Below are 13941 nucleotides of genomic sequence, written 5' to 3'. Positions count from 1 at the left end.
AATATTTATATAGCTTTGCTATTTGTACCTCCAGCTGCTGCTTGTTGTTGTTTTGACTTGTTATTTCTTCATTTAAACATCTTGCAGAATCCTCAATACACAAAAAAACTTCACGTAATAAGGTTCATTGCAGTGTTGTTTGTAATAATAGAAAACTGGAAGCCATACAATTGACGATACTGCTTTGTGCTCGACACTTTGATAAGAATTGTGCATGGATTATTTTATCACAACAACCTGTAATGGTCTCTGTTTTTAAAATGCAGAGTAAAAGACTTATCAAGGTAAACATCTGCTAAGTTCACCCAGCTAGTAAATCACATAGTCTGGATTTAAACCAGTGTATCTGACTCCAAAAGCCTGAGTTCTCAAACACCTCATTGTGCTGCTTTCACAGTAGACCGTATAGCATTTCTTGCATGCCTATGATTTATTCGTAAAGGACCACAGGGAAATTGTCTTCAATTCTCGTTTTGTGTTTACAGCAATATGGCTTGTTTAAGTGTTGTATATTATAATATATCTATTCAGGTACAGCGAGGCAGTAGAGAGCTTACCCAATTATCTGAGTACCTTTGCTATTGAGGGCAAAATGAATTGTTGCGGTAGTGGTTATTTTATTGTTTTTGTTTTGTTTTTTAAGATCTGAGTTACTTAGTTAGTTCTTTTGGCCTATCTAAATTAGTGCGTTTCGTGAGATAATTGCTTGATTCTCCATTTCTCTTTGCCGTGACAGACACGCTCTCCATGTAAATCATGAGGCAGTAAGACAGACACTGGGTGTTGCTGCTGCTGCTTGTTGTTACAATTTTTTTTACTAGTTTTAATGCTTTAGAAAAGCCTTTTTCCACAAAGGATTGGAGGTATCCTTGCCCGTGGAAATTCCAAAAGGAAAATGCCTTTCAAAAACCCAGCCTTGAAGAGTAAAATGTAATCCTAAAGCTAACTGTATCATTTTATTTAAACATTTTATCGAACAACTTCCCCCCCAGTGTTCCCTAGGCACAGTAACCTTGGAAGTTGGAAGAGTCAAAGCTGGCCCATTCCATTCGGAGAGGAGACCTTCTCAGAGCAGCCAGGTGGGTAGCTGTGGGATTCATCGGACAATGCAGTCCATAGGCCAGAAGGAACTCACAGATGGCCCTGACCATGAGTCTGTCCAGGGTCATGTACACAGGCCTGGCCCCCTGGCAGCTTGGCAGAGCGGCTGAGGTGCAGACTTTGTGATAGGGAAGAACGAGAGATGGGAGTGGACAGGCAAGCAAGGTGGATGGAGCTCTTGAGTAGTTTGTGAGTCATTCTAAGGAACTTAGTTCCAAGCATTCTTCTTTTCTGACATGATTCTTTTTCCATAATCTCAAAAGTGAACCGATTAATATATACATATAAAGCCTACAAAGACAATATATGTTTAAAGTATTTTATAACAAACATTGATCAATCAGTATTGAACTGTAGAAGCTCACCACCACGTATAAAAATATGGTGTGAGATAGCTGGAGCCTCTTGGTAAGCCCCTCTCTTGTCTTGCCTTCTGATGACAGAAGCCCATTTTTATCAGCCTGTCCTTAAGGACCTCTAGTCACCCCTGAATGATTACCATTTGTTTCCTGTCGACTGGCCCTAATTCTGCAGTTGTTGAAGTCCCCATCTATGTACAGCATTTGTTTAAATTTAGAGAAGATTAGCTTGGGTGAGATTATGAAAATCCACTAAAATTTTAGGAAGTTTGGAATCAATTGCATCCATTCTTTTACCTTTATTTATGTCATTGGACAAATTCTTCCTTAAAAAGAAAAAAAAAAGAGAAAACTCAGTGGAAACTCTCTATATTGATTGCCCTTCAAATTACCAAATGCCACTGTTGCTTAACAAGTATTTCTAAGTCCATTAAAAGAATTCTGAAATAAGTGGTATTTAGCGGGTATTATTATTTCCCAAACTTTCTAAAACAACTGTTATGTATTTGTAGATGAGTGAAGGGAGCCTGTCATCATTCACTTTTCCACTTTCGGGATCCAGTACATCTGAGTCACTGGAAAGCAGCTCCAAGAAGAATGCATGTAAGATTGGATTGAAATTTTAAGCATGATTTAGTGGTTTGAATTTTGGCCATCAACAGTGATTTTTTTTCCCGTTTTACTTTACCTCTGAAGCTCTCTTTCCTCTAAATCATCCCAAACCCTAGTATAGGTGCAAAAATTCAGAAGAGCATGAAGTAGTGCCTATAGCGGTATTTCCCATTTGATGTTTTCCCTACGAGGTGTACTAAACATTAGAATCAGGATCCTGCAGTCTTTTTCTTGCGAAGCAGATTGTTGTATTTGATTTTTATTCCCTTTTTCTGTTTAATGTAACACCAATACATCAGAAGATCCCATTAAGTGAAGCTTTCTTTCTCCATGAAGATTGCAAAAAATTTGATTGATAAAATTAATATGATCCTCCTGTGTTTTAATTACATGAAATCATGATGCAGAGGGTTTTTTGGCTTGGAGCATTGGTTGAAAGTTGTTCAAATGGAAGAAACTAACCATATGGCAGTCTCTGTTTGCAATGTAACTAATATTCTAGAAATTTAGGCACTTAAGTCCATGGATTCTTTTTAGTGCTTCCATGACTTTATTTCTCTCAGCTGTGCACATGTCTTTCTATCCAAAGCACATCCTGTCCTTAACTCATTCAAAGTGGATTATGGAGTTGTATAAGCAATGCTTGAAATAAGAAGGAAGAAATAGGATGGTGTGTGCATTTTTCCAACTGGGAAGTCCCTCTGTAAGACAGATTTAATCCTGTGTGCTAGTAACTTTGAAACCCCCTTTCCAAAAAAATTAGGGTACCTCACTTAGTCCCATCTAGCTGTAGACATCAACTAAAATTTAAACTGACATTAAAAATGCACTAATAACCATATTTTATCTTTTTCCCATTTACAGTGGCATCTGAAATACAGGGATTAAGAGCAGTTGAAATTAAAAAGGTAACTTGGGAGAGAGGAAACAATATAAACTCTGTTGACTCCAAAGGCATCTGCATATGTATTTTCCTGTTAGCTGCCTTACTATTTTATAGTACCATCTGATAAAATGTGTATTATATGCAGTGGAAATAGCCCAGTGTAGTCTTTGCGGAATTTCCTTGTTTGAAAAATCATTTTTGATATACTGTTTATTGCCACAAATGGTATCAACCCAGCCCCACACAAAATAATGCCGGGTCTCTCTCACTTCTCATATTAGGATAAATTAGCCTTTGCTTTCAACAGAGATTTCCCATTCTCCTGAAACAGATTCCTCTGATAGCCATGCACAACAGAGAAAATAAAAGCAGATTTAAGTGCTGAGCACACTTGTAGACACTTCATACCATCGTCATTTCATTTAATAGTCACTGCAGCCCTTTGTGAGAGGCACGGTAATCTCCATTTTGTCCGCGAAGATCTAGGGATTCATTGAAAGCAGTGGACTTGTTCCAGATCCCAGCGTTTGTAAGTGTGGGTTTCTGGCTTTGAACACGGGTCTCTCTGATTCCTTTTCACTTCATCAGCTTCCTTGATTTTCCTCATTCCCTATAGCATGATTTTCATTTAGTTTTGATTTCTTTTATCTCCTGAACAGATGCTTATTTTTCTAAATCACATTAAGGACCTGTATCAAATAAAGTAATACAATTTTCTTGGGCATCATTTTCCACCCTCACATCTAGAAGATCAAAGTTAACTATAGAATATTGCGCCAAAGAGACCAAAAGCAATTAAAAATATCAGTTTAACCAAAATACTCTTGTCTGTCCAATGGCAGGGACCCACTGACTCACTGGGGATCAGCATTGCTGGAGGTGTGGGCAGCCCGCTTGGTGACGTTCCTATATTTATTGCAATGATGCACCCGAATGGAGTTGCAGCTCAGACCCAGAAACTCAGAGTAAGTTTTACTAATAGCCCTGGTAGCCCTAGCAAATCTGTCAAAAGGTTTTATAAACCCTTTGACTCTGGCCAGCTGTTGCAGGCAGTTTGAGATGTCTGTCAACTTTTAAATCCGCTTATCCAGCCACATCAGGGCTTGCTTTGGGTAAAAGATGAAGAAAATTAAAAGAGAGGAGAGTTTGTTGTTGTATGCAGATTTTCAAGTAAATGAAATGGGATGATTTACAGTTATTTCGTAATATTTTTTACTTGTTTGAAACCCTGTGGAAGAAGTTAAAGTAAAACAGAAGGTATTCTCAGAAAGTATTGCCAGAATGAAGTGAAATTTTTTCTTTAAGTGTTTTTTTTGGTTTAAATGCTGATTTAACTTTATTAAATTGAAAATTGTCATTTATGTTGCATTTGTTTATCAGTTTTGCAAAAGTTTAGTGTAAACATGACTTACAATGTGAAACTATACAAAGCTTGCTTCAAAATTGAGGGATTTTGCATATGTAGAGCACTATGATAGAATTTATGCTAACTGCCCAGTTCTGAAATCATGTGAATATTCCATTAAAGTAACTCAATCTCTACAAAGTAAAATCTATATGGCCTCATGCCTTAAAAATAGTCTCAAACCATAATCACTATTTAAATACTCTCTAAATCATAATGGTTCTATTTCCCTTTGCTATGTAAATTTATGACTGGCACTTAAAAACAGATTGTACGCGTAACACAGGGGTCAGAAAACTTTTCTGTAAAGGACAAGATGAATATTTTAGGCTTTGCAGGACATACATGTGTGTCCCTGTTGCAACTGTTCAACTCTGCCTTGTGAAAGCAGCCAGATAATCATGTCTGTCCTCCAACCAGATGTTATTAACCAAAATAAACAGTGGGCCAGTCTTGGCCTATCAGCCGTAGTTTGCCAACCCTTGACTTAGAGTCACAGCTAATGTGTATGATAATAATATCCAGAGAAATTCTGGTTCCCAAATGATAGCAGATATGGTATTCTTTCAATAGGAAGTAATGTCTTACCCAGGAGAAACAAAGAAAAGGGAAGCGTGATTCCCCTGCCCATTGCACCAAAGATGATAGAACTCAGCCATTGCTTGCAGCTTCTCTTTGTGGTTGCTGCTGCTTGGAATTGGACGTTTCCTTGGTTCTATTTCTATTGCTGATTAGTAGTATACATGTGGTGTGGAAGGTAGGGAAGGAAATCATCCCACTCTCCATGGCTGTTGTAGCAGATGGCTATTTCTCTCCCTCGCAGGTTGGGGATAGGATCGTCACTATCTGTGGCACATCCACTGAGGGGATGACTCACACCCAGGCAGTTAACTTTCTGAAAAATGCCTCTGGCTCCATTGAAATGCGGGTAAGATTTTTATCCCAACTCTTCTGAATGTGGGTAGCTTGAGGACACATGAGCTTTAATGTCAAAGCTATAAAATGATTAAATCTCCTATTATTGTATTTACTGTTTCCCTTGAACATAAATGATTACATTGAGAATTCCAAGAAAGTACATAGGAAACACATTCTGTCACTTTTTATCCTGATGCATTGATGATTTCATACTTTATATCTTAGGGGGAAAATTCATGGTCTTGGCAGGAAATGATTAATTGCTGAAATTTTAAGTGGTGTGATTGAGTGACTTACATTCTAAAGATCTTTAGAAAACAGTTGCATGTGAAACCATGTTTGAAAAGCATCAAAGAACTTGGTAGAATTGAATTAGTAGAATATTCTTAGTGTCAGTTGAAGAGGCCTCTGGACCTTATGAAATTCCTGCATTTATGTTAACAGAAATGATTAAGTGGATGATAAAATACACATTTTATTCCCAGTGCTCTTTTTGAAGAAAAACTACTGATGTCTTCCTAGCCACATGAGCGTGTGTTTTTTCCCTTTATATTTCTCCTGTGTACAGGTGGTTGCTGGAGGAGATGTGAGTGTGGTCACGGGTCATCAGCAGGAGCCCGCCAGCTCTAGTCTTTCGTTCGCTGGGCTGACGTCAAGCAGTATATTTCACGATGATTTAGGGTGAGCTCATATACTATGGTTTGTATGTCCCTGTTACCCACATAAAGGTGAAATGATGGAAGATGAGGTGTAAAATATGAAAACCAAGTGTTTCTAAACTCTTCGATTATGGAATGGTAGGTAGGTAGATAGACAAGCAGACATGCGTGCATGCTACTACTGTTCCCACGTTTTCATCTCTGAGTTTTTTGAGGGAACATTTTAGTCTTGGGGGTCAATCTATCCTTTTAAAAACTCCAACATTGCCTAATCATTTATTGAATCATACTTGTGATTAAAAAAAAAAAAATCACAGTTACCCAAAACTTGAGTACACAAGAATTAGAATATAGAGAGAGGGGAAGAGAGGAGCATGCTGGAATTTTTACATAATTTGATGCAGCTTTTCTATTTCTTATCATCTATTTTTGTCTCTGAGCTTGGGAATACTGATGTTTATGACTTATTCCATCATAGTCTTTGGCAGTTTAGCCTCTCACTTTAAATAAACTGGAAAAGGAAGGAGCTGCTTTATACAATGAGAGCTTGCCATGAATATGTTAGGTTAAGGGTAGTATACATGAGTAATAGAATAGGGTGTTAAGTAGTATTTCATTAGATTATGTAAATTTAAGATACATAGCACAGCACACACTGACAATTTAAGCATCCCCAAAATACCCGCGATGGACTCACTGTTGGTAACACAGAGAGTTATACTAGCTTTAGGTGGATGTCAGCTAACCCATAACTTACAGATTCATGGAGATACATATGTATATGCCATATATATATTTTTTTAAAGTCTGAAGACTCTTTTTTTCTTCCCTTTACTGTAGACCTCCTCAGTGTAAGTCTATTACACTAGACCGAGGACCAGATGGCTTGGGCTTCAGTATAGTAGGAGGATATGGCAGCCCTCATGGAGACTTACCCATTTATGTTAAAACAGTGTTTGCGAAGGTAAGCTTGCAAATTTTAACCACCCTCTTCCCCCCTAAGCATTCATTAATAGTGGTCAGCAGCGGGCTTATTAGTTTATGGCTTGAGGTAACGCCAAATGATTAACAGTTGATTATTTTCCTTTGGAAATCCCTACAGGAATAGGTCATTAGATATTTTTGTCCAATTTGAGGTTTAGTTATGTTTAAAGGAAAATAGGCTCAAATTGAAGTTCCATGGGTACTCTCGACAATATACATAAAACTATTAATGAACGTTAGTTAGACAGTCAGGCCTGATTGTTTTCCTTTGGAAACAAGTTGTATGTGATTGAATGTCTTTTGCAAACAGGACATTTTAAATATGTGTTTGCTAAAGAGCCCTGACATTTTTTCTGTTTGCATTTTTTGTTGTGAAATATAAAATAGGCACAGAAAAGTACATAAAATACATAAGGAGAATAACTAATCGGGCATTTATTTTGCAAGTTTCATTTCATTGAATGGAATAGAAAAATAAGTACTAAAAATATTAAGGAGTATCCGGCAGCTCTATCACCTACCACAGATCAGCTGTTTGCATTCAAGGGATTCAATAAAGAAAAGAAAACTGTTGGTATATAGTTATAATCATATAGCATCCCGTTCTTTGGTAAGAATATTTAGAATACAAGTGAAGTTATTAACAACATTGGTGAAGCTATTAAAATAATTTAAACCCATATAATTATTGTTAATTTTTTGTTAAGACAATTTTTAGGAACGACAAAATTTCCTGCAGGAGAAAATTCAGATTCTCAAAATTGTACAGCACAGAGGAAACAAAATTATGTTAAACCCATTAAAAGATTTGGTACAGGGGCTTTTGATTAGTATTATAGTCCTTTAAAGTGCTTACTTAGGGAGGTTTCATTCTATTATTTTGAAAAAAAATTATTTTTCACCAATTTAAAGTGCTGTATCTATAGCTATAGCTATCTCTCTAGCTATAGGCTTAATTTATGAGATTTTTTAAAGCCATTGGTATGTCCAAAAATACAAACAGCATTTGCCAGTAAATAGAAGAATCATGCAGTCCTTTTTCTCAGCCTCGGAACAATTTATTTAAGGCGTGCTAGTTAGAACATATTTTAAGAGTTTCATCATTATGGATTCCTCATTAACTTTTCCATATTTTTAATCTTATATTTAATTGCATAATTGCCTACTATACTTATGCCTAAGATGAGGTTCTTTTCCAAACAGCAGTGTCTGTGTTTGGTCTTAATCATTTAGGGCCCATAAGGAATATGAAGACTCTGTCCACCCTTGGGAAGTAAAGAATCAAGCAGCTTAAGCCGCCTTTTGAAAGCCACAGAAGGAATTAGAATTAGAGTTAGCACGACTTGTGCCTTATCCTGTCCTTGTCAACATACATGTGGGCTTTTGTGCTTCTGCAAACCTTTGGGTTTGATGGCCCTCATGCCCTTGTCCTGTAAAACTGCTTTTGTCCTGTAAAACTGCTAATCCTTTGTTTTCTTTCTGTAGGTCTTCTTTATAGGATAAAAAAATCTTGGATTCTATGAAATCATTCCTACTAAGCATATTCCCAAATATTCTTTATTAATTTGAGTTCCTACCAACTGCTGTGCTGAACAGCCAAAAAGCCATCCAACTAATCTATTGACTGCTAAATTCTCTCTCAAATTGGAATCTCAGTGCTGAAGCCATTTAGGAGAAAGGCTTCCTTTGTGTCTGTTCATCATTGCTCAATGGCTGTGGAGCACCTGTGGAGCGAGCGCTGAGAGCAATGTGTGTGTACACGCAGAGCAATTCACATTCTCGTTTGGATCTTTCTCTGTTGTGTAACTGCGAGGCAGCATTTTTTGAGAAGTAAACAAGCCACTTTATAATTGCAGGGAGCAGCCTCTGAAGATGGGCGTCTAAAGAGGGGTGATCAGATCATTGCTGTCAACGGGCAGAGTCTAGAAGGGGTAACACATGAAGAAGCCGTTGCCATCCTTAAGCGGACAAAAGGCACTGTCACTTTGATGGTTCTCTCCTGAATTAGCTGCCAGAATTGAGCCACCTCAACTTCTCACTGACATCCCATGCTACAAAGAGAGTGGAACTGGTCCTGTGGACTCCTCCTGGGCTGTATTCATCCGGCTCTTCAAAACTGTAGGAAAAAATAGCATTTAAATTTGTTTTTCTCATATGGAAATGATTTTCTTACTGACAACCTAGCATCACTTTCCCTTTCTCTCTGCATTTTGTGATGGAAACTCAAAGAGAAGGGCTCTTTGCATAGATAAATCCAGTCTTTCTTCCTGAAGATATCTGACATTTTATAATCATGTGGGCAGAAATTAATATGGGCTCAACTGGTTAGTAGAGAAAGGAAAAAAAATCATTCGAAAGCTAACCAAGGGGAAATGGTCTCATGAAATTAAGGCGAAAATTGAAAATATAAAATAAAGAAGAAAATCTCAAGTTTTATAAAAATGCATTTTGTTAATCCACCTTCTCTCCCCACTTCTAACTAAAAAAGAAAAGAAAAAAGTTGTACGGAAAATGTTTAAAAATACTTTCAGTATTTAAAAATGTTGACTATTATTAAAACATTGCAACTCCCAGCTCTGATACGCACATATATAGTTTTCTCCTAAAATGGGCTTCAAGATTGGGTAACTAACAACAGGAAGCAATGTTCCTAAGTTTGTAAAGAAACCACTTATTGCACATCTTGATGTTCATTTTCATTTTTGACCTATTAGACAATATTTTCACATTTCTATAAGTAAAATCATGACGCTGCCCTGTATTGACTGCGGTTTCTCTAGAAAGCAGCCTTGCTAACCATGCAGGAGCATAGGAGGCTCTCCGAGTTGTTAGTGCTGGTTTTAAGGGATGCAACACTGAAATTGTGTCAGTGTGCTGTGCAGTTGGTTTTCAATTAGTATTAATCTTAATGACGGAGAAAAAGCAATGTGTTAGTAATTATTTTGGTTGTATGCCATTAGTAAATTGATAGAAAAATTGAGGGGATTAACATAAGTTCATTCCATTGCCTTATATTAACATCTTATAATACAATAGTTTAAGACTAAGGGAAACAGATGGAGCTGTTTATTGAGACAACTGGTGAGGAATTATCATGTGTTCATTCCCATTTTAGAGCGTGAAACTCCTACATTAGAATATATAAAGTCACTTTAAATATTATCTATATTTGTAACAAAAGTAGTGTACAGATATTTTATTACAGCGCTTATGTGTAAATGCGGAATTGAAGTGAATAAATAAGAAGTTTCGTGGTGCACAAAAAAAAGCAGGCATTTTTATTTTGTTCTTTTTACTGGGGAAAAGCTTTATTATACTGTTCAAGATTTACAATTTAAAATTGGCTTTTATCATGTCTAACTGAACATATGGTGTCCATAGTTTTACAGTTAGAGGAACTCTGGACAACAACATTATGAAAAGCTCAATGCTTTTTATGCCCAGAATTTTTACTAATGCTAAAAATGCATAGACTCCTCATGGAACAGAGGAAGATAAACAGCATTAAAGAAAGAGAGGTGTTGTGCCTGTATGTGCTTTTCTGAAACGCTACGAGTGATGCAATATTATAAGTTGTTCTTTAGAGTAGTCAAGAGTTGAAGCATGTTCAGATAGAAAAAGTCATAATGAAAATTATTTCTAATAATGAACATGAAAAATCTGATTTGAACACTGAGCAAGGACTTTAGGAACCTTTGTTCTGCCAGTTCTTCCCCTAATTAGCTAATGAACATATGCATTCCCTCTCATTTATCTCATCTGTAAAATGATAGGTGATTTTATCTCAAAGCTTATATCAAGTTCTAAAATGTAAAAATTCTGTGATTCTTAGCTATACGAAACGAATGACACAACTACACGTTGCATCAGTTCGGAAGCTATTCTCCCCAGCCAGCTATTGTAAACTGAGGTACTTGATGTAACAAAACTCATTTCACTATCCCAGTGACACATCTAACCTCTTAGTCACCAGTTAATGGCCCTCTCTCATGAAGGCATGTCAAGATCCTCTCATGGTTGGCTTCTGGAAGCTGAGCCACCCACTTTTATGTTTTAACCAGCAAAGATTTTATGGAGGCCGCTCTGTGGCACACCCTAGGAAGGCCAGTTAACCAGCCATATTGAAGTTTGAGTAAATGTGTGAAGGCACTCCAGTGAGAGCACCCAGCTGGGTATCTGTACTAGCCTGTAGGGCATTGCCCCCAAATTCACGTCTACTAAGAACCTCAGAATGTGACCTTATTTGGAAATAGGGTCTTTGTGGATGTAATCAGTTCACTTAAAATGAGGTCATGCTGGATTACAGTGGGCCGTAAATTCTTAAGAGAAGGCTATGTAGAGACACAGAGACAGAAGAAGAAGGTCGTGTAAAGATGGGGACCAAACAAACAAAAAACAAAACAAAGAGTACGTGGAGCCACCAGAAGCTGAAGAGATGAGGAAGGTTTTTTCTCTGGAGTCTTCAGAGACAACTTGTCCCTGCCGACCCCTTGATTTCAGATATCTGGCCTCCAAGACTGTGAGAATAAATTTCTGTTGTTGTAAACCACCTTGTTTGTGGAACTTCGCTACGGAAGCCCTAGGACACACCAGTATAGTGTCTTGGATGTTTTTATATCCTTAGCTACTATCACTGTGCCTGGCAAATAGGAGAGGCTCTATACATTTTTGTTCAGCATGTAAATGATTGAATTATAGGTCGTGATTAATTTCATGGTCTTACCTTGTTTTAGTTAAGCTAGCTGCAGCCTTCGTACTGAATACAAAACAGGAAGCAGTGGGAATGCCACTTAGGGATGTAAAACACTGGGGATAAGCTCCCCTCCTGAACTGCTACCAATTAACAAAGTCAAAGCATGTAGAAGTGAAGAAAGAGAGGGAAGGAATGAAGGAAGGAAGGAAAAGAAGATTGAGAGGAAAAGAATATCGATGCATCAGCATTAGAGAGAGTGACAAAGGCTTATGCTTCCTATATTATTCCTTCTTGGAAATGTAAGATTTCTCCGTGGAGGAGGAAGAAAGTGAGCAAAGAGTTTGAAGACTTGAACGTTATAGTGTTATAGTGTTAATGTGCAACTCAAGACCATGTACAACTCAAGACCATGTACAACTCAAGACCATGTACAACTCAAGATTGTGGCTTGCCCATAATAGGTTCAGTATATTTGTTTTTGTGATTAAATTATATTGGCGAATATTGCACATTTCTGGTGTTCTTTGTGACCCCTCCAAAATGATGATGATGGTGATGATGATGATGTATTTGATTTCAACACCTACTGATTTATAGCAGCAGATGTAGCAATGCAGTGTGGCAAGTCAGTAGAGCCCATACGTCAGAACAGTGATGGAACTGGAAGCATAAAAGATTAAAATTCATGCAAGACAAGAAAAAGGAACTTTTTTTTCCATTTTAAGAATCTTGATAAAGCTGATTTTGATAGATTCAAAGAAGCAAAGTAAGCTCTTCCCTGCTGTGAGGTGTACCATGCCAAGCTGTCTTAGACCTGGTCATCTAGCTTATTGTCTGAGAATGCCAGAGATCTAGTGCCTGTCTTCAGATCTCCATCACAGTGAGTGGAGAAGTTGAAAAGATGCCTGCAGGGAGACAAGAATCAGTATGCTTTCTTGGGTCTAGGTGTGGGAATGTCGAAACTATCATCACCTACTTTTCAGCAGCCCTGGTGTGTTGTTTCATGTCAGTGACAAGTATTCTGGAATGCATTTGATTTGTGCAAAGATGTTCCTCAACTTCGCCTACGAGGAATTAATGTTTAACTTTGACCTTTCCTAAAGGGAGCTATTTGTAAGGTGGAATTGGCCTCTGTTACCTCAGGAGGAAAAAAACATGTTGGTGGCAAGAACATTTCTAAATGAAGAGCGTGGAAACTAGGCAAAGCAAATGTGGTTACTATGATTCTTGTATACTTGACATTGCAGCTTCTTTTTTCCTTCAAAATACAGGTATTCCATTTTATGTAAATTAGAAAAAATTGTATACTTTGTCTAGGAATTTTATTTATCATTCAAGTACTGAAAGTTCAATTGTAGACCCTTCCAAGGAATTCTGTCAAGACAGAGGCAAATCTGTGGTAATGATTTCAGAATTCTCTCACTGAAAATGTTTCTTGAAGTTTCAGAAAGTACTGCCATCAAAAAAAAAACTGCTTTAGGCAGCTTCTAAGAGGGAGCTTTAACTTATTCATTTAATACTGGACATTTTTCAGAAAGTTGTGTCATTTGCTGATTCTTTGTGATCCATTCTCCCTCCTTCCCCCATCCTCCTTCTCACATGTGGATTTTCAGAAATAAACAATTATCCTTGGAAAACCTACTTTTCCTCTTCTTTTCTTATTGATGTATTAGAAGTTGTGATTTTTTCACCTGAGTCTACCTTGAAATATTTGGCATTCAAGGTTCTACTCTCTGAATTTCATTTTCCTAAAGGTCTTTTATTCCATTCAGTAAAACTTACAGGTTTACCTTGCTTTGGAAAATTAAATGAGATAACTATTTAAAGCATTAATACCATGCACATGATAAGCTGTCAAGAAATGGTAAGAGTTATTGTAGTATTATATCCTGGAAGACATAGAGTAATGTAAATTCAGTAGCTTTCTTTAAATAGACTTCCATTTTCATTTTTGTATTACCATGTCTTTTTCTACTGATGTTGGATGCAAATCAACTTATACCAAAATTTCAGTTGTTTTGCATACAATCTTCATGCTGTTTCCCATATCCTCATATAACTCTACTATTAATTACTAAATATCTTTACTAAAGATATTTAGTAAAGATAATCTTTAGTAATCATCTTTAATTACTAAATATGCTTTAAAAAGGAGTTATATCTCACTACTTCAAGTGGAAAACCAATATCATTTGCCATAAATTTAGGGTAATTATGAGCAAAAGTGATGTTGTTGAGTCCTATCAAAATACAGTTGCCTACCGAGGATCAGAACTTGAGGCCTGCTCTCTTTGTCAGAAAGGGAGAGTTGTAAATACTAGAAT

General features: G+C 37.0%; 1 protein-coding gene across 7 annotated transcripts in view; it reads left to right on the top strand.

Annotated features, from left to right (window-relative positions):
* The window catches only part of MPDZ (multiple PDZ domain crumbs cell polarity complex component), a 172666-nt gene extending 159412 nt beyond the window's left edge, over window positions 1–13254 (top strand). For all 7 annotated transcript variants that reach the window (XM_068553691.1, XM_068553686.1, XM_068553692.1 and 4 more), the window contains 8 exons: window positions 993–1079; window positions 1973–2063; window positions 2937–2980; window positions 3801–3923; window positions 5187–5291; window positions 5850–5962; window positions 6781–6904; window positions 8781–13254. In XM_068553691.1, the coding sequence (XP_068409792.1) occupies window positions 993–1079; window positions 1973–2063; window positions 2937–2980; window positions 3801–3923; window positions 5187–5291; window positions 5850–5962; window positions 6781–6904; window positions 8781–8927 (834 nt within the window). In that variant the 3' untranslated portion in view covers window positions 8928–13254. The remainder of the gene's footprint in view (window positions 1–992; window positions 1080–1972; window positions 2064–2936; window positions 2981–3800; window positions 3924–5186; window positions 5292–5849; window positions 5963–6780; window positions 6905–8780) is intronic.
* Window positions 13255–13941: the final 687 nt, after the last annotated feature.

Source organism: Eschrichtius robustus, chromosome 10, assembly GCF_028021215.1.
Source record: "Eschrichtius robustus isolate mEscRob2 chromosome 10, mEscRob2.pri, whole genome shotgun sequence".
Lineage (NCBI taxonomy): Eukaryota > Metazoa > Chordata > Mammalia > Artiodactyla > Eschrichtiidae > Eschrichtius > Eschrichtius robustus.
The sequence above is the reverse complement of the archived record's forward strand: the minus strand, read 5'-3'. Positions and strand labels throughout refer to the sequence as shown.